At 41.7% G+C, this 24,248-nt stretch overlaps 1 protein-coding gene across 2 annotated transcripts; it reads right to left on the reverse strand.

The window, feature by feature from the left end:
• LOC124201689 lies at positions 1 to 22,358 on the reverse strand. Of its 2 annotated transcripts, XM_046597850.1 has the most exons (7): positions 20,250 to 22,358; positions 9,626 to 9,794; positions 9,329 to 9,543; positions 7,969 to 8,092; positions 7,736 to 7,794; positions 3,078 to 3,628; positions 1 to 2,754 (listed from the first exon to the last, which is right to left on the reverse strand). In XM_046597850.1, exons 1-6 carry the CDS (start codon positions 21,370 to 21,372, stop codon positions 3,357 to 3,359), a joined length of 1,962 nt encoding a protein of 653 aa, XP_046453806.1. In that variant the 5' UTR covers positions 21,373 to 22,358; the 3' UTR covers positions 1 to 2,754; positions 3,078 to 3,356. The 2 variants fall into 2 exon arrangements, with proteins under 2 accessions (XP_046453806.1, XP_046453807.1); XM_046597851.1 differs by lacking the exons at positions 1 to 2,754; positions 3,078 to 3,628 and adding an exon at positions 6,741 to 6,808 and having other exon boundaries at positions 20,250 to 22,357.
• Between the last annotated feature and the right edge of the window lie 1,890 nt (positions 22,359 to 24,248).

The raw sequence follows: 24,248 nt of genomic DNA on the forward strand, positions 1-24,248 counted from the left end.
GAGAGAAAAAACATATTATTATTTTTTAATATTTCTGGACAATAACAACAACGACAAACGACAAGAATCGGGTTTGTTTGTATAGAAAAAATCATAATAACAAAATAACTGAAAAACACAAATCTAAAAAAAAAGTAAAATAAAATAAAACGAAATTTCTTTTTGCTATTTACTGTGACGATGAAAATTAATTTCGAACAAAAATGTGTTTCTTTTTAATATGTGATGTATACATGTAAATTTAAAAAAAAATCATCGAAACCCTGTAAAGAAAAACGGCGAGGGTTATATATTTTAATTATTGCATGTGTAGATGTGTGTTGTGTGTGTGTGTGTGTGTGTGTGTAATGCGGTTATATATTCGTTGGGGGGAGGGGAGAGAATTAAATTGATTGTTATTTACGTGTTTTGTTATTAATTCATTTCAATATGATTACCGATGATTTACAAACGGCTTAATTTTCCAGGAGTGTTTCGGATTTTGATTGCGTTGGCATATTGGAGATTTTTTTTTATTTATTTTAAAAATTTTCATTTTTTTTTTTTTTTAGATTTTCTTATTTATTTCAAATTTCATTAACTTCTATTTGATTATTACCTCAATTTCGAAACGACTTTTTTTTCCAAACTGTGATGTGTGCAGGCTTTTAAAAAAAATTATTTATAAAAGTGTGTGTGTGTGTTATGTGTGTGTGTGTGGTGTGTTTCGTGCTGTCGTGTGATGTTGGCCAACGGCGACGAATTAAAAAGAAAACTTGGACAAAAAAAAATATATGACATGGAACATCAGTGATCTGGTGGTGGATTGGTGGTGGATTGGATTTGGTTTCGGTTGTGTTTTTCATTATTGGCTGCCGTCACTAATTTAATTACTGGAATTAATGAACTGAACAAACAGCTGACATTTGTGTTGTTTTGCGGGAGGGTGTCGAAGGGGGTTGGTAATATAGGAGTATATAGATCGATGGATATATAAGGTTGGTATACATCCTATCGAAAATGAAGTAATAATATATATATATATATATATAAAAGCCGCCATTGTTTTGACTATACACGAGAGTTAACTTTGACACGCCCGCACACGACACGATGCACACACGAGAGCGAACGGGAGAGAGAGAGAGAGAGAGAGAGAAAAATAACAATGCTAACAAAACAATTGCTGCGGATTGTGTGTCTTCATGTTCCTTTTTGTTTCTCAAAAAGCCCCTTCCTTTCAACGCAAAAAAATATACTATAAGAAAGAAAGTTGAAATGAAAAAGGTAACAAACAAACAAACAAAAGGTGATAACCCCAATTTCGTTTTACTTGATTTTTTTTTTTTTTTCGTTCGTTCGCTTTCTTTTGTTTTGTTTGTTTGTTTCCAACTTCTTTTCAATTTCAGACAATTGATGGTGGTGGTGGTAGAGAGGAGAGCTTTCGATTGCAACAAGAACATCAAAAATCCGCGGGGGAGTTATAAGCGCAATTTTTGTTTCTTTTTATTTTATTTGTTTGAATTATGAAAAAAAAAGCGTCATCAAGAAATTAATTTCACTTCCTTTTTTTCCATTAATGGAATATTATTATTATTTTTTAAGGAGAGAGAAAACATCAGTGGCGGTGGCGCGCTGGTGAATTATTTAAAAAATCGATCTTTATAAAATCCCCAAAAAAAAAATTCAAAGGGAGAACCCAAAAATTTTAATAATTGAAAATACTATTTATAATATGTATAACAAAAATTTGTATAAAAAAAATTTCAAATAAAAATACATTCAGCCTCTATGACTTTTTTTTTTCTAAAATTATGTTTTTTTTTTTTTAAATCTCCAATTTCTTTTTTTGATTCGTCTGATGGTCTGTTCTTTACACATTTCATTATTATATCCTTATTCGCATTTCGACTTGATCGGAGAGGAGCTGCTGTGGCGGTTATAGGAGAGGCAGAAAAAGCTGGGCAACAACACACGTCATTACAACAACAGAGACGAATAGAGTAATTCAAAGAGTATAGATCAACTGTGCTGTTTGGCTCAATTATTATATAAATTATTTGAAGAAAAAAAGGGACGAGCTGGAGTTACATCAAACATGCACAGATTATTGTTTACTTGAAAAAACAAAAGCCCTTTTTTTCTTTTAGACAAAATACTGGCCGAAATCGATCGGAAGGTTTGAGAGAATTTTCGGAAAAAGAGAAAAAAAAATATTTGGGACATTTTTACTGGGGGAAATAGTTTTGTGTGTGTACCATTTAAGAAAAGACATTTTTTGAATGCACCGCCATTTAATAAGAAATCAAGAAAATTTGTTCGGTAAGGGGGTGGGGAGAGTGGAGGAAAAGAAACTGGTTCCAAATAACATTTTGGTAAAATACGGTATACACAGGTATACACTATAGCTGTACAAATATAAGCACATTATAATATTATAACATGTTTTTTTCATTTTCGTTGGACGTTGCTGTGTGGATCCCCGCGCTTCTTTCATCTCGTCGTCTTCGCAGTTTTTTAAAAAGTGACTACTCGTATTCCATTCGAATTCAATTTTTTTTTTCGATTTTTTTAAATTTTATTTTAATTATTTTTTTAAAAAGAAAAAACCGCCTCCGGAGTGCGTCCGCACTCTGAGCTGCAGACGACCGAAATAAAATTGGGAAAAAAAATTTTTTCCTTTTTCAAAAAAACAAATTTCGGTGCGCCTTTTTTTCTTCCCGTCCGTTTCTTCCCCCTGCCTCTCTCTCCTCGTTGGACACGAGACGAAAATACCTGCCAATGAAAATAAATGCGCAGAGTCAAGCTGGGCCATCCATAAAGGAGCAGCAGCAGCAACAGAGTGCGCTGGGTCAAACAGATACTACTGCGCCAGCCAGCCAGCCCCTTTTGCCCGGTGACTTTGCTGAGATGCCGTGTGTTTATTATTTCTAGCGGGCGGAAAAAGAAAGAAAGAAAAAGAACCGGGCCCGTATTTATTGATATTATTTGGTCTGGCAATTGCTGCAGCCACGAGTCAGGCGCGCGGATATGGGGGGGGCCGGCAGCAGCAGCAGCAGTCTGTCCATTTCCCAGGCAAGGATAATAAATCAGCTTACCGTTGATTGATCCGAGCGATGAAAAAGGACAAGAAGAAGAAGAAGAAGAAGCTTTTTTTAAAGAAGAAGAAGAAGAACATTTAAGAAGAAAAACTAAAGTGATGCGCGGGCGGGCAGCAGCAGTTCACAGCTGTCGGTCGTTGCTGCTGTCGAGAAGGTTCTCCCCCCCCCCATCCGGACGTGGGGTGGAAAATAAAGTCAAAGTTGAAGGAGGAAGAAGAAGAAAAGTTGTTTTTTTCTGTTCTTTTTTTTGGGGTTGTTGTTGTTGTTGTTTTTAATTTAATCGTCGTCGTCATCTCCGCCGCAATTCTGGTCGTCGTCCGTCTCGCCACCAGCGCCGCCGCCGCCGCTCATTTTATTGCCCGACGCCTGGATCCAGTGCCACCAGGTGAGCTGGTTGTTGGAATTGGGCACGGCCGCCCAGCCGGCCGCCGCCGTCGGACCCAGGAGCGAGCCCGACGTTCCGCCTCCGATTCCAGCCACTCCGCCGTACGTCGGCACGCATTTGGTTCCCACCATCCGGCCTCCGCCGCCTCTGCACTTGCCGCCCTCTGCCGGCCAATCAAAAAATAAAAGACGCACATCAATTTCAAAAGGCCCTTTTTGTGTCTCTTTTTCAGAGAAAGAGAAAGAGAGGGGGGGGCTCACATTCCAGTCTGAATCGAAAGCGATGGGTTATTAATTTTTGTGGAGAAAGATAAAACACGGCTCATTATTTTTGGGATAGTATTAAATATTATATGCCATTAAAGACAGAGAAGAATAGTTTAGAGGGAAATAACAAGAGACTACCATAGTATATAGTATCTATACAGAGAGAGTAGAGTAGAGTAGAGCAGAGAGGGAAGGACCGGTTACGACAAAATCCAAACGAAAAATTTGTGTCGAATTGTTTCGATTCCGAAAAATCCGCCATACGTACATATATATATACGACAAACTACATCACTCGAACACAACATTGTGTCATACAAATTTCGTTTTGTTTTTGTTTGTGTTTTTGCATTGGGTTATTTGTTAGGATAACTAAAAAAGGAGAGAAAGAGACACATACAGACAATGTGTGTGTGTGTGCTGCCTTAAATACATTTGACATGTAGTAACAGAGGGGAAAAAATGGAATAAATTCCAAAAGCGACGAAATGTGCGTGTGCGTATGCGCTGGACGCGCGTGTCTCTAAAAATCTGCGCTCCACTAGAGAGTCTACATTTCGAAATATTCTACTATGCGTATTGATTTTGATTTTATCGATTGAAAATTCGACGTTGGTATAATAACGGTCATTTGTAATAATCAAAAGTCTAAATGTGTAATAGACTCGAGAAATAAATGTCTTGGAGGGACTTTTGATTAATCTATTCCAGTCGACATTAGCACTACCAGAACTACCAGTCGTCGGTCTCACCATAGTTATTCCAATATTACAGACGCATAGACACTGTATATGGCCAAACCGCCATATAGATATTTTCCAGATAGCGCAAAAATATTTTTCAACCATTTTTCATTTTGTTTTTTTTTTCCAAGAAAAAACAAAAAAATAATAATAATATGATGATTATTATTTTTTTGTTTGGTTTGTTCCTTTTTATGATTATATGATTATATTCTCTCTAGCCGACGACGCTTAGAAAGTTATACACTGTCAAAAGAAGCCGATCAGGTTTTTCAGAGATTTTTTCCGGGGAATTTGATTTTGTGGAGCGCAGTGAGTTCTTTGACGTAACAGGAGGAGATGCCTATAACGTAAGAGAGACTGGTGAGAAAATGGTGAAATTGTTTTTTTTTTTTTTAAGTTTTGATTGCCGCTGGCCGGCTCTGTTAATCAGAGAGGTGACAACAAAGACGTCGTCCCGTGCAGCTTGGAAACGTCAAGCGAAAAATTAACCTGACTATAGATGGAATCGACTATGACAAAATCAAATCAAATAAAAAAAAGACAAATATTTTTTCGGGGGAGAAATAAATAAAATAAAATAAAATAAAATCAAGAAAGAACTTAAAGCGGTTCGGTCAGCAGGTATCTCGGCATGATTATTATTTTTCTGTATCACGGGAACAACGACCTTTTACATGATTTTGCTTTTAAAAAAGAGTTGTGTACAGAAATCAATCGGAAGAATCTATATCAAAGAGGCGACGTTTGTTTTTCAGAGTCCAACGAATCCTGTTCGAACTCTTTTACTTTTTGTTTTGTTTTTTCTTGTTGTTTTTTGGGTTTGACTACAGAGCAGTGGTAGTACTAGTCGTTATACAAATAACTGGGGGGATAGAGAAACATTCCAGCATAAATTTGTGTCCATTCTTCCCCTTTTTGTTTTTCTTTTTTTCTTTTAATTTGAAAATATTTCATTTGTTTTTTCAAACAGAAATGATTTCCAAAAATAAAATAGAAGAAGAAGATGGAGACAAAGTTGTGTGCTGTGCAAGGGGGAATATTAGGCGAGCGTTTGATTGAACCGTCGATCCGTAAGTAGTCCACAAGAAGAAAAAAACAAATAAACTATAAACTAGTTATGCAATGATGGGTGGCACATATAAATGTCTAATACCTGCTGGGCTCCCAATAAAAAGGGAAAGGTCACACTTTGATTTGCCCGGCACTCTTATTGTGTCACTCACACGAAACGGTGTGCGAGTCAACCTGCTGATGTGCGTGCAACGAGTTCTTTTTTTTATTTCTATCTATTCTATCGGTTGAGCAGGATCATTTTTTCGTTTCTTTTTTAATCGGCACTTGTGACTAATTTTTCCAGGAAAGTCTCTCCTCTTTTTTTGTCGAAATATCTATACTCCGCAAAAAGTGCAAAACCCCCCTCCAGAAAAATAACAAACCAAACAACCGAAGCGAAAGCGTGTCGTTTGTATCTCCACCAAACAAATCAAAACCAAACAAAATCACCAGAGTCAGAAAATGTAACGAGTTGTTTCCAAATTTGACGAGTCCACTACTACTACTACTATACATACTCTTAAATCCCCACACCAAAAATATTTAATGCGACCATCATTTTGTTTGGTTATTTGTTTTCTTTTTTTTTTCGGTGGTGGGCACAAAATGATATAAAAATTGTCGGGAAAAGATGATAAGAATGGCGAAAGTTTTTTTTTTTCCCGTTGCCTTTCGACGGACGCGCACTCGGGACAAACGCCGCCAGACTATTAATCAGAATGATTCGGTCAAAAAAGTAAAAAGAAGAAGAGACGCTGTGATGGGCGGACCTTGGCCGTGCATCAATCAACCGCAGTTAGTTGGGTATAAAGAATACAAATCGAAGAGAAATAAAATATACATATAAGTATTTAGATATATTAAATGAAAAAAAAAAACCCAAGGTACATCATTTCCAAGCACAAGCGAGAAGCGGTTAAAAGTGGAAAGAAGAAATCTAAAAGCCAATCAACATTTAAAGATAATAAAAGCCCAGGAAAAATGTGTAACAAAAAGAAAAAGAAAAAGATAAAGCGGTGTCACATGTATAATTTTACGACCGTATAATATTACCTAAAAACGGGTGATGATGATGACGATGATTTCGCATGTCTTTTTTTTTTTATTTTTTGAATTTTTTTTTATTGAAAATTTTGCGTTTTTTTTTTTTGGTTTGTTTGTGTGTGTATGTTGATTTTTGATTTTTTTTCGAGTTTTGAGTTTTTTTTTGGGGTTTTCACTTGCCCAAGTACAAGGCGAGCGTCCTCATATCGGCTTCGACACCACCCAACGTATCGGCTGAATTGTCAAGAGTTTGGATGGTCATTAGAATTGAATCAATCAAAATTTCTTTTGTTTTTCTTGTTGTTTCGTATAAAGAAAAAATCGGGGTGTATATGCAGAAAAGCCAGTAATAATAATAATAATTAAAAATAAAAATAAAATCAGGTGTAATGAACAACAAACCCCCGTTAGCGTGAAAAATATTTTTAAAAAAGCGTGCATTATATATCATGATGATTTCTTTTTTCTCTTTGATAGGATAAGGAGGGGGGGGGGGAAGGCTCTGAATTTAACATACAAAATTTTTCTACGAATTTAGGAAAAAAAAATTGCGTTCATTCCGATCAAGTCAACATTTACAAAAAATAATAAAAAATTATTCTTCTATTTTTTTGTTTCCTCGATCAAAAAAAGACAACCAAAATATTTTGTGCGTGAACGGAGCGGTAATAAAAAAAAATGTAATAATAAGTCAATAATACGAGACTCTTATAAAAGAATATGCAAATGAGAGAGAGAGAGAGAGAGAGAAATTGTTGCGTGTGTGTGTGTGTGTGTGTTTCCCTGGCGACTTTATATATATGGTCGAGTCTAGAAGAAAACGGTTGACATTTTTTGAATTTGTGTGTTGAGCTCCGCGACCCAGACACACACACACACGACACATGACTTTTATGTGACGTCATTGGGCTCTAGATTGTGTGCGTGTGGATCGTTGGCAGACGCCAGTAAATGTCTAATAGTTGGAAAACGGACGGACGGACCCGGTGGACGGGGGGTATACTCTTTTGGCACAATGGATGTCTGACACCGGTAGTTTATACGTATATAACAGGTCAAAAAAGATGAAAAACACCCCACATCTTTTCTTAGATATAAAAAAATATTTTCATTTTCTTTTTGGTTTTTGGTTTTTTTAAAAGGCCCAAACGGACGACTTACTTCCTAAATTGTAAATGTCCTTGTTTTCGCAGCGCTGGCCCTTGTAGCCCTCGGCGCACCTGAGAGAGAAACGAACACAGAGAAAAGAAAAAAAGGAAAAAATATCAAATGAAAAATGCCATCGATATTTTCGTCTTTTTTCGGATAAAAGATTTTTTCGTTTTCTTTTGGCGAGGCCATTTTGATAGTTGAATAAGGTCACGCAATCGAAATAAGGCAAGCGAAAAACTTACTGGCAGACGAGCTCGCCGACGGCCTCGTAGTATTTGCAAGTGCCGCCGTTGAGGCAAAACGAGTCGATCGGGCACGGCAGGGCGATCAGCGGCCACAGCGACGACGACGACGAAGAAGAAGATCCTAATAATAATCAAATGGATTATTTATGATCATTAAAAAGACCGGCTGCTGGCCCAACAAAACAAACAAAAAGGCAACCATCGATTAATAAATTCCCCCAGCTCAATTTGTCTATAATTGCGTTGCTGGACACACAGAGAGGAAAAAAGGCAGAGCGATGATACTTCACAAATGGGCAACAAACACACACACACACGGACGGACGGCCCTTTAGAAGCTGCTGGAAACCTGTTTTCTGATTCTTTTTTCTCATCGCAATGGGAACTCTTGACATATTAGGCGACCACCCAAGTTTGGGGTGCTGGGCAGTGGTCGGCCGCCTCTCCAGAACTTTATAGATCACCTGCTGCTCCTTAGTGTTTTTTTTTAAATAAAATAAAATAAAATAAAAAAGTTTCATTTTCTGTAGAGGCGATTTGTGATGATGACAATCGGTTCTTGGCTCGGCGGCGGCGGCTGGCCGGCAAATTGTGTCTAGAAGGAATCTCTCTCTGCTGGCCGTGTGTGTGTGTGTGTGTGTGCTGAATAAGGATTCAGTGGGTCAAGCTGCTGGGCAGGAGGAGGAGGAGGAGGAGACCGCCTTTGAATGTCAACACTAGGAATAATCAGAGTGAGGAGGAATCTCTACTTGTCCCAAAGCTTTTTTCTCGGCTCCCCCCCATCCACCACCCAAAGAGCCTGCTGGCCAGCTCTATAGCGAGTTTGACGTGGGCCCATTAATCGGGGCCGGCCGACGCCATTACTCTCTCTCTTCCTCTTTCGGTCAGCATCAATCCATCTACAATTTGTTGTGTTTTCGCCCGCTGTGTGCTGCTGGACTCCCTCCTCCTGCTGCTGCTGCTGGCCGGTCTCTTAACGGAAAAAATAAAAGAAATAAAAATCCAGCAGCAGCAGCAATCACACAGTTGAGCGGTAGAATTCCAATAGATCGGCCCAGCTTTTTTTCTTCTATTCTATGCACTTGTCAATAAAGGGCCGCTAAGAAAAGAGACGACGACCGGACCGGCATTTCTAAAATCCCACCAGCGGAATTCTTTGTCGTCCCAAAACATTCCTCAACTCTTTTTACTTGATAAATTCTTTCGATTTTGATTATTATTATTATTATTTTTCCAGCGTGTGTGTGTGTGTGTTGTCTGCCCGTCTCCGACAGTAGAGTCGCATCTGGTTGGTTTTTGATTCTTTTGAAATCAAGTAGACGGTCAAAATCAGTAAGTAGGTAGTAAGTAGGTGTACCGTTGGATGGCCTCAGGCTGCCACTCAGTTTCGACGACGAGGACGGATCGGATAAAGATGAGGAGGAGGATGACGATGACGGGCCGGCAGTGACTTTGACGACAGTGACTTTGGATCGCGAAGCCGTGCCGGTGCCGATCACGTTGCTTGGCCGGCACTCGTACAGTCCGGCGTCCTCTTCCTTGACGCAGCGGATTCTCAGCGTCGATCGACGTCTAGAAAATGAATTAATTGGATTTCATTCAGTAATGAACAACATAATAAGACAACCAGGAAGAGATTGCGTGCGCAATTTACCTTTTGGTTTTAATGCGGACCCGTTTGCTGGCCGCGTTCAACGGCTTGCCGTCCTTGTACCAGACGACACCCGGCACCGGATTGCCTCTCGTCCGGCAGCGCAGGATGAGCTTCTGCTGTTTCTTGACCGTCACAGAGTCCTCCAGTCCGTACGCCACTGGAGACCGTGCTGTTTATTAAGAAAAAAATCAAATGAAATATTTTTGAACAAATTTCCAATCAATTTCGTTTAATGTGCAAATTTGGAATTCAAAATGAAAAATGTTGAACGAAATTCGAGGAATCATACGTACATACGCGCGCGGTTGTATCAACAATAAAATGTAATAAAAAAAATACAAAAAACAAATCAAATGGAAACAAAAAATTCCACGAATTTCTTTTTCAGCGAAAAACATTTTTTTCTATCCGAACGATCGGGACAACTTTGTCCCCCCCTTCCAAATAAAAAAAAAAGTGGTCAGGGGCGACAGGTTTGAGAACGACGACGACGACACTACCATCTCCAGAGGAATGGGAATCAAAATATAAAGGCGGGTAAAAAAGATTTTTTCAAATCGTGAGATGGGTAATATCAAGAAAGTGAAACTGACATCATCTGATAATAAAAAGGAGGGGGGGGGAGGGGAATCAAAATGTCCAAGAAGAAGAAAATGGCGGCGGCCTCGTGTGTCTAACGGATTATCTGCGTCACGAAACATCGCCCAGCAGCTTTTTTTTTCCCAGAAGCTTCACAAAGTGGAATCTTATACACACACATGTGAGACTGTATATGCTATAGCACTGCTGGGGCGAACCGAAAAGAAGGAGAATTTGATCCTACAGTCTATACACACACATTTTAAGTGGCCATTATGCAGGTGATATGAGATGATTTTCGACGGTCGGACTGCTGGCTGTCATCCCGACTCAGCATTGGGGGCCGGCCGTGTTGTTATTGCTCGATTACGGTTGCGTAACCCCATCAATCTTTTTTTGAGATTATAATAAGAGCGCTCGATTTAAAAAAATATAAATTCTTATTTATCTCAATCAACTATCTGGTCCGGTTTCTTAGTAAAGAATGTATACACGTAATTCATTTCGATTAATCAGAAACTCCAAGGACGGGCAATCAATTATAGGGAAATATTTCGATCCATTTTTAATCGCCGTTTTTGATTAAGAGGACATGAAACTTTTGAGAAATACTTGTCCCGGCATTTACTAATAATATTTGAAAAAAATCAATTCAATTTAAATATCCGTCTGCTCAAAACAAAATCTGGGCGGGTCCTCCTCCCCCTTGACTCTCTCCCGGAGCTAAAAATATCCCCACCGTCAAATAAAATAAAAAAAAAAAAAAAAAATTTATTTTCCCAACTGTATAACACGGTGGGGGGAGAGAGAGAGTGTGTCTGTGTAAAAGCCAAGTTTTTTGAAAAAAAATTTCCAGGAACTATTTCCAATTGAAACATTTTTTTCGAGAAAAAATATTATACACGTGAAAAGATGGATGGCTTTGAATTTGATCGCGTTACATATACTCTGTCATTATTTTGTTTTTCTCTATCGGGATATTCGGTGGTTTTTCTTTTCTTTTTTCACTTCAAGCTCCGAGGGTTTTTTGCTTGGCCCAGATGATTTGCTTGTCCTTAAAAAAATAAAATAAAATTTAAAAAACGAACCACAAAAATGCGATTCGAGACACACAACAAACAAACCCCAAAAAATGATCGCCAGTTGTATGTACATGTCGTTTTTTTTTTTTTATTTTTTAAAATAATATTTCAATTCCATAGAAAAACTAGCCTTGTGTGTTGCTTGGCTGTCTTCATCACGTTCATATCAAAAAATTTGATTTCATAAAAAAGAAGGAAAAAAGGTAGAAAACCAGCATAACCTGACACAAAACGTTTTGGTTGAATGAGTCGACTAATGAATTCAAAGCGAAGTTCAATGAGATTCTGATTAGGAAAAAAAAAGGGAAAAAATTTAAAAATTTCGACCGGTTCTTTTAAACAATTTTTTTTTTTATTTTTAAGGAAAAAATGTAAAATCATTTCGACAAAAATCGTACGACACAAAAGGAAAGCCACAAGTCCCCGCAAATTTTCGTGAGTTTATTTCATTTTTCCTTCCACTTCCGGACGTGCTGGACCCTGAGGTCCTCCTCAAAAACCCCAAAAAGAAAAAAAATATATATATAGTGGAAGAATAAGGGCGGGCGATATGAACGCGGTTGGAGGCCATGTTTTCCAAGCAGACCCATAAGCAACAACAACCTGTGCTCACTTTCAATAATCGCAGCAGGTAAAATAAGAAAGAAAAAAAGAAAAAGAAAAAAAATGTTTGAGGCGTTATGTAGTTCGGGAGGGATGTGGCGCGCACAACGACCGCGGGAAAAAAATGAAAAGAATAGGAGAGAGAGAGAGAAAAAAGAAAAGAAAGGAGAACGAATACAAGAAGAAGAAGGTCGAAAGTAGCAGCTCGGCTACGCATCAGCCAACTCTCTCCCGAAAAGAAAAAAAAAAGAAAAATAAAATACCAGGACCACACCAGACTATCGTTTATATTTGTGACCATCAGTCGTCGTCGTTTCGTTGGTTCGTTCGTGTTTTTTTTTCTTTTTCTTTTTCGAGGTGGTGGGAGAGAGAAACCGGGCGCTACTCCCGAACGAACGAACGCAAAACCGCCCAAGGCCACTCGGAGCAGCCAAGCAGTCTGGCTCTTCACGCGGGAATCAAAAAGAATATACCCACACACACACACGCTCACTCCCGCGGCCCGACGTCGCCCACAAAAAAATAAAATAAAATAAAAATGAAAAAGATGCTCTCGGCTAAAAAAACCGCGCGTTTTCAACGGCGTGTGTGTGTGTATTTTCCCTTCAATTTTTTTCGGGAGAGAGATATTTCAAGTAGAGTACCGCGGGACCCATCCGTCAACCGGCTGGACCGACCCAAAGTATGGGGTGTCCGCCCTCAAACTTTTTTTTCTGTTTTTTCTCTGATCTTTTTGGTTTTTCCACCGATTCTTTTATTTAGAAAATAGATAAAAATGTGTACAACCGTGTGTGTGTACATGTTACACACTTGCGGTCTCGTCCGATGGAATGTGTGCATTTGTTTTCACGACGGACGTAAATTAAGGTCACGTAGAGGAGAGTTGATTGGGGCGGCGAAATGTTCGATTCCGTCCGACGTCGTTGGTTCTTTATTCGATTTGATTCGTTTTTTCTATCACATTTCTGTAGGTTTTTTAAAAACTTGTGACTGGGAACACACGCACACGCACGGACCCTATATATACTTGTGCAAGTCACGATATAGGACATGCTGTGTGCTGCTGGAATGTCACACATATTTCCCCTTAGCTATATTCGATAGATGAGAGGGCGACCAGCCAAAAGGTGTCCAGGACAAGGAGAAAATGTCAACGATTTCTCAGTTTTTCTTTCTTTCTTCTTGTCTTTTGGGAGCGTTCGGGATTTGGTTCATTCCCGCAACACGAAAATAGAAAATGCATGTGACACTATTGGAAGTTGAACACGCAGTCCAGGGACTAGATTCTCTCTCAACTAAATCAACTAGCCTATACGTTTAAAAATGATTGATTTCAATCGATTTGTGTCGTTGTGTAATCGAACGAAATGAAACAGGAAGAAAATGTTTTGCTTTGGGTGGGGTGGGGGGTGCTTCCCTTTCTGTTTGTTGATTGGCTGTGGGGCATTTGTGCACATTTGCATACGGAATGGAGAAGGCGAAGGCGAAGAAGAGGAAGAACTAGACACTGTTGAAATGGACATCCACGTATATAAAAGAAAGCTTCTAGTCAAAAGGAATGCGGAGCCCCCCCTCTCTCCTTTCTGTGGGGACGACGGACGGACGGACGGACGGACGAATTTGGTCATGACGGCGGCGGCGGCGGCGTCCAGCAACCAAGGAAGGCCCCCGAAAACGACGAGCAAAGTGTATTGATGATATGGTGTGTGCGTGCGCCCACCCAAACGTTGGTCTATCCCGCCGCCATTTTGACGATAAGCCATCGGCTCGCCGAGAGAAAAGAAGAAGAAGAAGAAAGAAAAGTATACCGATGATAATGATTCGATTACGATCCCTTGATGGATGGAATCTACGCGCTCAAGAGTTGTGTGTGTGTGTGTGTGTGCCGGGGCCCCGCCAGCCATCCACATACCTGGAGCTATATAGGAGGACAACTGGGCAAAAAGGATAAAATAAAATAAAATAAAATAAAAATATTTATCTAAACCAGGTGCGCACAGGTGGCCGCTTCATTTCTGTTTTCTCTGGTTGTAAAATAATAAAATAAAAAAAAAAAGTCTTTTATCATCCTCATCATTGATCATGTCTTTTTTTTCTTACATAAGAAAAGTCGCCGTGATTTCTTTAAAAAAATAAATAAAATTTGACCGGCCCACCCATCATGTACTACTACTACTACGGCCAGCATCTCTTTTACACACACCTTGATGATTGACCGTCAACTCTTCTAGACACACACACACACACAGGGAGAACTCTTGCAAACTGCTGTAGAGTTGATGGCGTCTAAACAACTGGAAAGTGAATTCAATCAAAAACAAACAAAAGTTTTGGCGATTCACGCCGGGAATGTACTAGTTTTTTTGTTTCTTTTTTCAAAAGAACTGTTATTTTTTCGCACGCAAAAGAATTCACGGTGTGACCAGGTGACCTATACTGTTGGGACGGCGGTCCGGTTCTTCTGTTTTTTTTTTTTTTTTAAGTTTGGCCGCCCCCCTCCGGTTTTTTTGTTTTTTTGCGTGTCGTTCACGCCGGTCCAACCAACAGAAAACTGTCACCTGACATCAGGGCGATAACCATCGAAATGGCAAAGGCCAAAAAGGCCATCCAAAGAAAATGCGACCAGTCCAGCATCACACACACACACACAGACGTACGGACTCGGGGAGAAATCAAAGGAAAATCAGACGAATAAGACAAAAGGCGAAACGGTGGAATTGATTGAAACGAAAAGAATTTTTTTTTGTTTTTTCAGTTTGAACCTGCCGAGAAATCTTTCGGCATTGGATATTCAGCACGCAGATGTCTACCAAGTCTCTCTCTCTCCTTTCCTTTCTGTTTTTCTTCTTTTAGAAGAAGAAGAAGAAGAGAGAAATTCTTTTTTCAAAAACAGAAAAAAGGGGCGCCCTATACGCCAGCAAACGACCAGCACTTGCGCCACTATAATTTTCTATATCTCTCTTTTTATTTTTAAAAGAAAAAAGAAAAAACAAAACAATAAACGAGTGTAGAAAATGGAGAACACCCTAGCCGCCGCTGCTGCTGCTGCTATAAGTTTCTTCTTCTTCGTTCGTGAAAGGGATTATCTGTCCTCTCTCTCTGTCTGTCTGTCTCTTTTTCTTTTTGTTGTTGTTGGCAGCCGGGCAGCAGCAGCAGCAGCCGGGCCAGGACCTCTTCTCTCTCTCGGTCGGGATCTCTTTTAGATTCACGCGTGAGTTGAATGCAATATAAACGGCGGCAGTGTCCAGCAAGAAGAAGAAGAAGACGAAGAAGAGGAAAAGAATAAGAGAAGAGAGAATAGACAACGAGATGCGACTGACTGACTGACTGGCGCAGCAGCAGCAGCAAAAAAGATGTCTTTAATTCCATTTAAATTCCCACTGGATTCCAATCCGTTGGATTTTTCTGACCAATTTTTCATTTCGTCCTTTTTCTTTTTGGCTTTTCTTTCCTCCTCTTCTCTACATGTCTGATCGTCTTCTTCTTCTTCTTTTAAGTCTCTTCTTCTTTGGCTTGTTTTTCTTGACTAGGTCCTCCTTTCGATATTTACCCAATAGCCAGAAAACGGGACTCACGAGACGGACAAATTCTTCTTCTTCTTCGCTCGCCCACAGCACACAAATGGGTCCGTCTCGTTGGGCGAGACAATTGATTTCATTTCATTTCTAAAAACAAGGTCAATGCTAATAGACGGATCGGCTCTCCCCCGCATCACTTCTATCGGGACGGACGGACGGCGGGAGCGGGCGTGATAGAGATATCAACGACCGCCGCGCGCGCTATATAATGCCTAATGTGTGCACGCAACAGCTAGAGATGTATAGACTATGGCCCCGGTATAGCTCTATATACTCTGCGATAGCACTTGAGAAACACTCTCCATCACCGGTAGTCTCTCCCGGCGAGTATATTTCATACCGCCCACCGGTCACGAACTGCGTTCAATTGACGTCCGACACACACTCACGCTCGGCTATTTCACACGAAATGGAAACACGAAATTAATACAACTTTTAATCGCTCGTTTCAATCTTTCAAATTTTTAAAATATTCCAAATCGAAATTTTTAAAACCACAAAAAATTGGCGCTAAATTTGAATTGAAATTTTTAAAAAATTCAATTTTTTCAATAGACAAAAAAAATAAAAAGCCACACACGAAAAAAAGGAGAAAAATGTACGGGAGATGGTCACGTATGGTATCGAAAGAGACCATCTGCCGCGTGAGTGCGTTTTGACCAAGTTTCTTTCCTTGTACAAAAAAAAACTTAAAAAATGTCTGGAGGGGAGGAGGGCAACATGTACACATAAGAAGAGAGACAATATATACATATAGAAAACGGGAATGATATGACGACGATCGTGTAAAAAACAACAACCGGTGATGGGTCCGGCGCGCGGTCGATTCGAAAAAAAAAAAAAAAAGAAAAACCACAGCGACCGCGCCAGCCCAGCAGCAGTGGCCATCAATGAGGAATCGAATATTATGAACACCGTCAACTCTCTTCTTTTCTCATTTCATACATGTCTACGGTTTTTTGGCGTGTGTGTTGATTAGACTCGAAGAAAACGGGATCAAATTGATCGAATTCCCCAGCGTATGTGTAACTGTGTATATAGGGGTGCGCAGTGCGCTGGGCCAGCAGGAGGGAGAGAGAGAGACGGGCGAGAGGGCCCAAATGAAAAATAGGTTATACACATGTCTCTATATCAAATACCTGGTCGACTCTAATAATTGTTTTCAAAACAGAAAAAAGCAACAAAACAAGTACAACAACTATTAGAATATACAAACGACTTGTTGGCGAACGTGTTGTCCAGCTGTTTCACTTATTTTTCCCCTTGGAAAATATTTTGAAAAAATAAAAAAAAAGGAGAAACAAAAACCTCCCAGAAAATTCCTGGCGTCTAACCTTCTTGGAAAAAAAGAAGGCGAATGGAAAGAAGAAGAAGAAGAAGAGATTGTGTGGCTGATTTCGCCTTGACAACGACTTGACGAGCGCTTGAAGAGAGAAAGAGAGAGAGAGAGCCCTTGACGGATGGGTCCATCTGCTATCATTCGTCGCGGCTTTTGAGGCGAACAGACGGACCAAAGGAGAAAGAAGAAGAAGAAGAAGAAGAACATGGGCTTTGTTACTTTACAACTTTTGGGTCCAACGGTGGGGGGGTTGATGCAACAAAGAATTTCAAAAAGTCAATATCCGACGACCAGAGAGGCCGGCATGAATCAAACTAATCAGCCTGGGCACATTTTTCTTTCTTTTCTGTTTTTATATCATATTCAAAATGTATAACAAACGAGAGCTACTACGTTGACGTGCTGTGTACGACAATCGATGGGAAAATGTCCCTGATGTTCTCCTTCAAGGGCGGACGAAACCTTGAACAATTCCCAGCAAAAAAAAAATAAAAGCGACTGGACAAACCCAAAAAAGACATGTACGTTTTGCTGGCCCCCCGTACTAAATAACTGGCAAGAGTCAAAAAAAGAGAAAAAACAGCACCCACTGGTCAAAGCGATAACACGTAACAATAACACCGCGCCCTCCATTACCCAAATGTGTGTGTGTGCGCCAGTGTCTATACAACACACTGGCGTGTATAATCTGAAATATTCCGACTCGTTCTTCACTCTCCAACGGGTTTGGAATTTTATTTTGATTATTTTTGAACGAAAAATTGCGTCATTATTTTACTTTTTTTCTTTAAATTTATTTAGGTTTGTTTTTTGTTTTATTTTAAATTTATTTATTGCGGTGATGTCACTCGCAATCGAAGCCAATCAATCAATATCCGAACCGTCATTTTCCTATGACGCAATTCGGTTTTATTTCTTGTTTCCGCTAGACACATTTTCCCTTTTTAAAAAAGAAAAAGAAAAAAAGAAGTTTCGGGGTCCGTTCCGCCATGACGGGATCCTTTTTGTTATGCATCAGCACATCCGCCCACCTTGTGCGTAATAATCACAGGGTGGTGGCGATGGTGTTCTATATGTGTTCATCTCCAATTCTTCCGGTTCAAGCCGGATATTCGAATTTAATTTAAATAGCGCGCGCGCGCAAAAAAGAAAAAATTCAAAATTCGAAAATTTTCTTTCCATTTTTTAATAGACCGGAAGTTTGTAGCCCGGCAATTTTCGTCTTGCATGTGTCTGAGATGGGTGCGGTCTCTCACAGTGATGGCCGATGGCCGTCTAGACTTTCTCGATCGCCCTGGGCGGGCCCATCAGCTCCCGTTTCCACCCACCCCAGAAAAAATTTCAAAAGTGGAACTATACCGACACTTGAATTGTCTAAATTCAATTCTCGCGCCAGTTTGAATTTTTTCCTTTTTTTTTTAAATTAAATTTTATGGAGGAAAATAAATAAAATCAAGAAGAAGTCGATGGGGGCGGGGTCATCATTGAAGCTTTATTGTTACGCTCGCGTTCCAGCCGACTGCGGCTCCGATTTATGATACAATTCCCCCCCTCCCTCTTCCAGTCGTTCGTCATTTGTTTGAGTGTAGGTATAACATTCCTGCTGCTTTTTTGTCTGTGTGTGTTGTACACAGAGAGAGAGAGAAATTCAACGTGAACAGGTAAAGGACCGGAAAGAAACAAAAGTTTTCTGGTCTTTTTTATCCCCCCAAAACCGATGACTATACAACCCCAGAACCACCAGGAGCTCCACCGGAAGTGACCTGGTGTGTGTCTACCATAAAAATACTCGAGGTACACGCTCGAGTCACAGACACACACAAGTTGTTTCTGGGGGGGATCTCTGATTCAACCGAGAAAGTTTTTCTCATTTTTTCCTTTTTATTTTTCTCGCTTTAGGTTGATTGATTAACAGGGGCTGGAATGATATCATTACGTCGGCGATGTTATCTAACATAAGCCCGCGACACAGACGGGAAATCCCGTCGTGATAACCAATCAGCGAGTCGAAATTTCAACTGGCGGGAAATTCAAATTCAAAAAGAACCAAATCAGACACAACAACATTTGGAATAAAAATTGTAGAGCAACAGCAAGAGTCGACTGCATTTGCCCGTTGAATCTTCCAACGCGCCCAGCTCAGACGACGACGGACGGAAAAAGCTCCATAATAACTCGTCATAATAATATCATCCCCCCTCTCTCTCCTTCCTCACCACGGCCGCCAACGTTTCAACACACACAGACGGCCAGAGAGACATGCCGTCGAATATAATTCCCGGCTGGTCTATACACAACCGACGATTATAAATGTGTGTGGGGGAGAAAGAAAAAGAAAAATCATTCGAGAGTTCCATAAAAGATGAGAGAAAAACGAGTTTTCTTGTTTCAAAATTTAAAAATGTCGATCTTGATTTGGTTTCATTTTCATTGGGTAGAACCTATAGACCACCCTTGCTGGAACACTCTCCACCTGTTCCAGCTCTCTCTCTCTCGCGTCTTAAAACTCTGCGACCCGACACACCAAATCATTGCGTCACACCTTTCTCTCTCTCCTTTCAGTGTGTGTGTGCAACCTAACCTTTTGTTGTTCTTGTCCGGCGGTTTGGGCTTATCTTTTTTCTCTGTACCCTCTTCTTTGCTCCACCAGTCGATGTGTGCACCTTCAAGTGGTGGACGGACACGAGCACAAAAGAAACACCGACGCCGACAAAAGGGCAGAGAAACCAAACCGACGCGCGCCAGATTATCCCGAATTTCTATTTTTTGGGGTTAGACAAGTTGAAAGAAGAAGAAGAAGAGGACCACACCCTTATTGGTAGGTATATACGTAACAACACGAGAAAAAAACAATTGCCGGCCGAAAAAAAAAAGCCAATATCTTTTTTGAGGGGCAACTGTTTAAACTGCCCAGTTTGTTTGTCTCTCCTCTCTGGTGAAAGCCCCGAAAAAATTAAAAAATTTCCTGTTTGCTCCTCTCTCTCTCGTGTGTGTGTGCGTGTGTGGAAGTTTCAGCTGGCGCTGCCAAATGAGATAACATTCACACACACAAAACTAAAAACAAGAAAGAGTCCCCCCCCCCCCCGCAACACACACACACCGTTTGGCTGGCCCAGCTTCCCAAAATAAATTCCCGTTGAGAGAAAAAAGAGAGAAAAAATAAAGTTTGAATTTCCCCACCAGCCCAGCAGGAGCTAGTAGCCCAGCAGTGTGTGAGGGACCGAGTCGAGCCAGATGTGCTCGCCACTGTGTCACACACAAACGAGAGAGAAACAAAAATACGAAACAATTTTTCGTCTTTCGGGAGCCAAAAAAGAGCAGCACAGCAGCAGCAGCAAAAAGGAAGGGGGGGGAGAGATGATATATTCCTGATGGGCGGCCGCCCTTCGCTCAGCATTTCTATGTGCCGGGCAAAAGAGAAAAAAGAAGAAAAAGTGACTCACCGCAGCGCGGGCAGAGCGTCGACCGCACATCTTTGAGGCTCTTCTTGGTGTGGACCAACGGCGAGCCAAAGGCCGTGAAATTATTGGGTCCCCAATGGGCGGCGAAGACCAGGTAGCGCCGACCCGTCCGGATCTCGGCCGTCACTAGACACTCGCGCGTGTTGTGGTGCTGGTGACGGTGATGGTGCGGCTGCTGGCCCTGGCCCGGCTGGCGGCGACGGACTGGACTTTGGCCAGCACCACCACTACTAGCACTGATCCGGCGACCGGCCGATAAGGTCCGAGAACGGCCCGTCGCCGAATTGTGACTCAACGATCGCAGCGATTTCGAATTAGCCGCCGCTGTTGTTGTTGTTGCTGTTGTTGTTCCGCTTTTAAATTCTAAGCGCACTTGGGAGCCGGTCAGGGCCACTTCACCTTTGTACACTGTCACAACGTCGAAGGTGACCCGGTAGACGGGCCCGTCGCTCCTGGAACGGGCCTTGCCTTCAAACACTACGGGGGCCATGTAGGCCCGCGTGCCGGCCATGTCCGCCTGGTGGTGCTGCACACTCGACTCGGAGACGGACAGGCCGCTATTGTTGGGCTCCCATTCCAGCCACGGGCATTCCGTCAGGAGCCGATTGGATGGGACGACGGATCTCGACGTCGTCGTCGTCGGATGATGGCGATTATGTTGTCCGGCTCGGCTGCTGCGCCCGACCGCCAAAGTGCTGGCCGGCTGCAATTGCTGCTGCTGGATAGAGGCGGCCGAGGTGCAACTGTTTGGCAGGGCCGACAACATCACCAAAAGGAGGAGCACCATCGGCAGCTGGACGCTCTTTCTGAATCGATCACTACTGCAGAAGCACTGGACCACGGCCACCGCGGCTAATCCCGTCCATCGTCGGCGGGCGACGGCCGGCAAAGGCGGCGGCCCCGTGTCGCTCACAATCACCGATCGCATCCGATTCGTCATACTGTTGCTGTTGTTGTTGTTGTTGTTGTTGCTGTTGGGGTTGTCGAGGATGGGCGGCATGGGCCGATCATCGAGCGGCCGGCTGGGATGGTCGGCAAGTCGTCGCGGCGCGGGGCGCGGACACTGTCCAGCAACACTTGGCTTGCGGTGGCTGTCGGCCGGCATCACGGAAACAACTGCGACGGCAGCTGCTGCTGCTGCTCAGAGCACAAATAGACGGGCCATAACAGCGCGGCAGACCGACCGGCCATAGGGCGGCGAACTCGACTCGATTGATTTTATTACGACCACCAATCAACGGAGCCGGGCAACAGTGATGGACACAAGAACTGGAGGAGCTGAGGCTGCTGACTCTTTGGTCCGTCGTCGTCAGTGACATCCTCGTCCCGACGATTACATCGTCGTCCAGCCGATCGCCCGTCTATATAGAGGACCAGCTCACACCAAATCACTTTTTCTCTTGAATTTTGATTTTTTCCACTCTCACTCACGAAGCACTCAACAACACAACAACAACTCACGAAAACACCAGAAAGAAGCTCAACCAAAAAACAAAAATTCACTTTTCCAGTTTTTTCGGTTTGTGGGTTTGTCCGTTTTTTTGAATAATTTCAGTCGACAAATCAGAGCGGAATAATTAAACTCAAATGTCGTGAATGAGAAAATTGACCAAAGAGAGAAAAACCAAAATTTTTTTGAAACAGATATTCCGTTAGCGCGGATTTTTGCCCAGCCGAAAAAACCTCCCAATAAAAAATGAATTTTCAAAAATTACAAATTTTTTGAACAGTTTTGGGGTGGCGCGAAAAAGTTTCGAAACGAAATTGAAATTCGTTTGGGAAAGTGGGGGAAAAATAAACGGGAAATGTTTGACAATTAAAAATTTTTCTTTTTCTTTAGTCGTGAAGGGAAAAAACTAAATTTTGTGGGAACGAAAATAAAATTCGATTCGGGTCGGGTGGGAAATGAATTTCAACAAAATGTTGTTCTCTGTGTGGTTCTCTCTTTTGCCGACTGCGTTCGTCTCGACAGTCTAACGCTCTATGCCCGGCCGGTCAGTCAGAGCCTTTGACTATATATTCTCTACTAGAGTGTAGTAGTAGTAGTGTAGTGTAGTAAGACTAGCGTATATACATAGCCGGGCTGTGTGTGCTGTGTGTAGACGTGTAGAGACCCGGGCCAAAAGAAAAATAAAAAAAAAAACCCGTTCAAAACTCCGCCCATCCAAAAACCGAACCCAAACCGCCGATCTGCGCGCTCCAGGGTTTCTCATAGCCCCGCCTCTTTCTGATCGCAGACGATCCAGACAACTAAACCTTCCTCACACTCAATTCAATATTTAATTAAACATTTAATAAAATTAATAATAAAATAATTGAACTCCAATCAAAACATCTGATTAAAGAAATTTAAAAAAACCGAGTTGAAACCGCCAAATCGTTTTGATTTGATTTTTGGTTTTCTCCGTTTAATAATGGCCAGCGAATAAAAACGGCCAACTTAAAAAATAAAAGAAAAACCCCAAAATATCTTCAGTTGCAGACAAATCACACGCACACAAGTCCGTCAATCAAGTGGCCGTCGGACGACTCTGACATCCATCAGATGATTGGGAAACTTGTAATGGGCCAGTCTCGGCAGATCGATGCCTGCCACTGAGAGAAAATACAAAAAAAATCACCAACAACCCCACACACAAAACAGACGGACAAAAGTTTGGATACCTTTAAAAGGTATTGGCCGTGAATCGAGTGGCAGCTGGTGAGATGCTGTGCGGTTGGCATTATATTCTGGCCGGGCCATTGTTGCATTACGTTCGACTGCTGTGTGTGTGTGCCCGTTTGATTTGGCGCCGCAAAAAAACCCGACCGCAGCTAGGATTATAGATTTATTTATATTCCTTCCCATTTCTCAGCGACTGATAATCTTTTTTTCTTCACAAAAATAAAATCAAAGTGGGGAGAGACCTCCAAGAAAGTGGCGTACAAGAAACTGAACTGCTAATCGCTGCCTGACAGAGAAGAATAAGAATAACCACTCTCTCTCTTTCTTTCTCTAGCTGTCTATATCACCTACAGCATTACTACTACTACTACTCGGCCAGCAGCAGCAGCAGCTGGACGGGATGTTATTACAGCTATTTTTTTTTTGTCGGGTCGTACTTCACGACCGGATCAGTTTTACCGGAGAAAAAAAAACAAAAAAGAATCAATAAAAATCTATCTGGGGACTGACGTGACTGGCTGTGTATGTGATGCCGGTCCATCCTAATCTCAAGTGCAAAGAGCTGGACTCTTTATTTTATTTTTATTATTTTTATTATTTAAAAAATAACAAAAGAAAGAGTGTGTGTCTTATAGTATAGCTTTTGGAATTTGGTTGGTGTGTGCGTATACATCATCAAATAGAAAATCAAAGACAACGACGTTTCTTTCTATTCTTCTTCTCTACCCCCCCCCTCACTGCTGTCCGCTGTTGAAGAAGAAAAACACCCGGCAAACTCTCTTTATTTTATTTTTTCGGTCCAGCACGAAACGACAGTGAGCCGGGCAGCAGCCGCCGCCGCCGCTCTTTTTCTCTCAGACTGTGTCTCTGACGTGGACATTGTTGTGTCGCCGCTTGCACGGACTTTCGCCTTGATGAATGGCCGGCGAGAAAAAACTTCTTCTTCTTTTCCTTTTTGCGCAGATTAGCTCCTGACGAGGAGGCTCCTCCCCTCTTTTGCTGGGCTTGAACGAAGTTGAGAGCCAAGTCCGTCATCGTTTCAATTTCTTTCTTTCTTTCACTTTCTCTCTCGACGCAGTCCTGATTGGGTGCCAGTCCAGCAGCAGACGAGGAGGGGTGGAGGAGGCGAGTGATGATGGATCACGCACCAGATGCGACACAAGGAGCTGCTCCTGCTGCCCACCCCGAACCGGAATGAATGTCCACTCTGAAGGCGGCCATCTCGACTCGTCTCATGTATTTATACGTCTCTATATTTACACTCATTTAGCGAGAGGAGAGAAGAGAGACGGACGGGTGACTACATCGCTGTTGTT

This window comes from Daphnia pulex, chromosome 9, assembly GCF_021134715.1.
Source record: "Daphnia pulex isolate KAP4 chromosome 9, ASM2113471v1".
NCBI classification, from domain to species: domain Eukaryota; kingdom Metazoa; phylum Arthropoda; class Branchiopoda; order Diplostraca; family Daphniidae; genus Daphnia; species Daphnia pulex.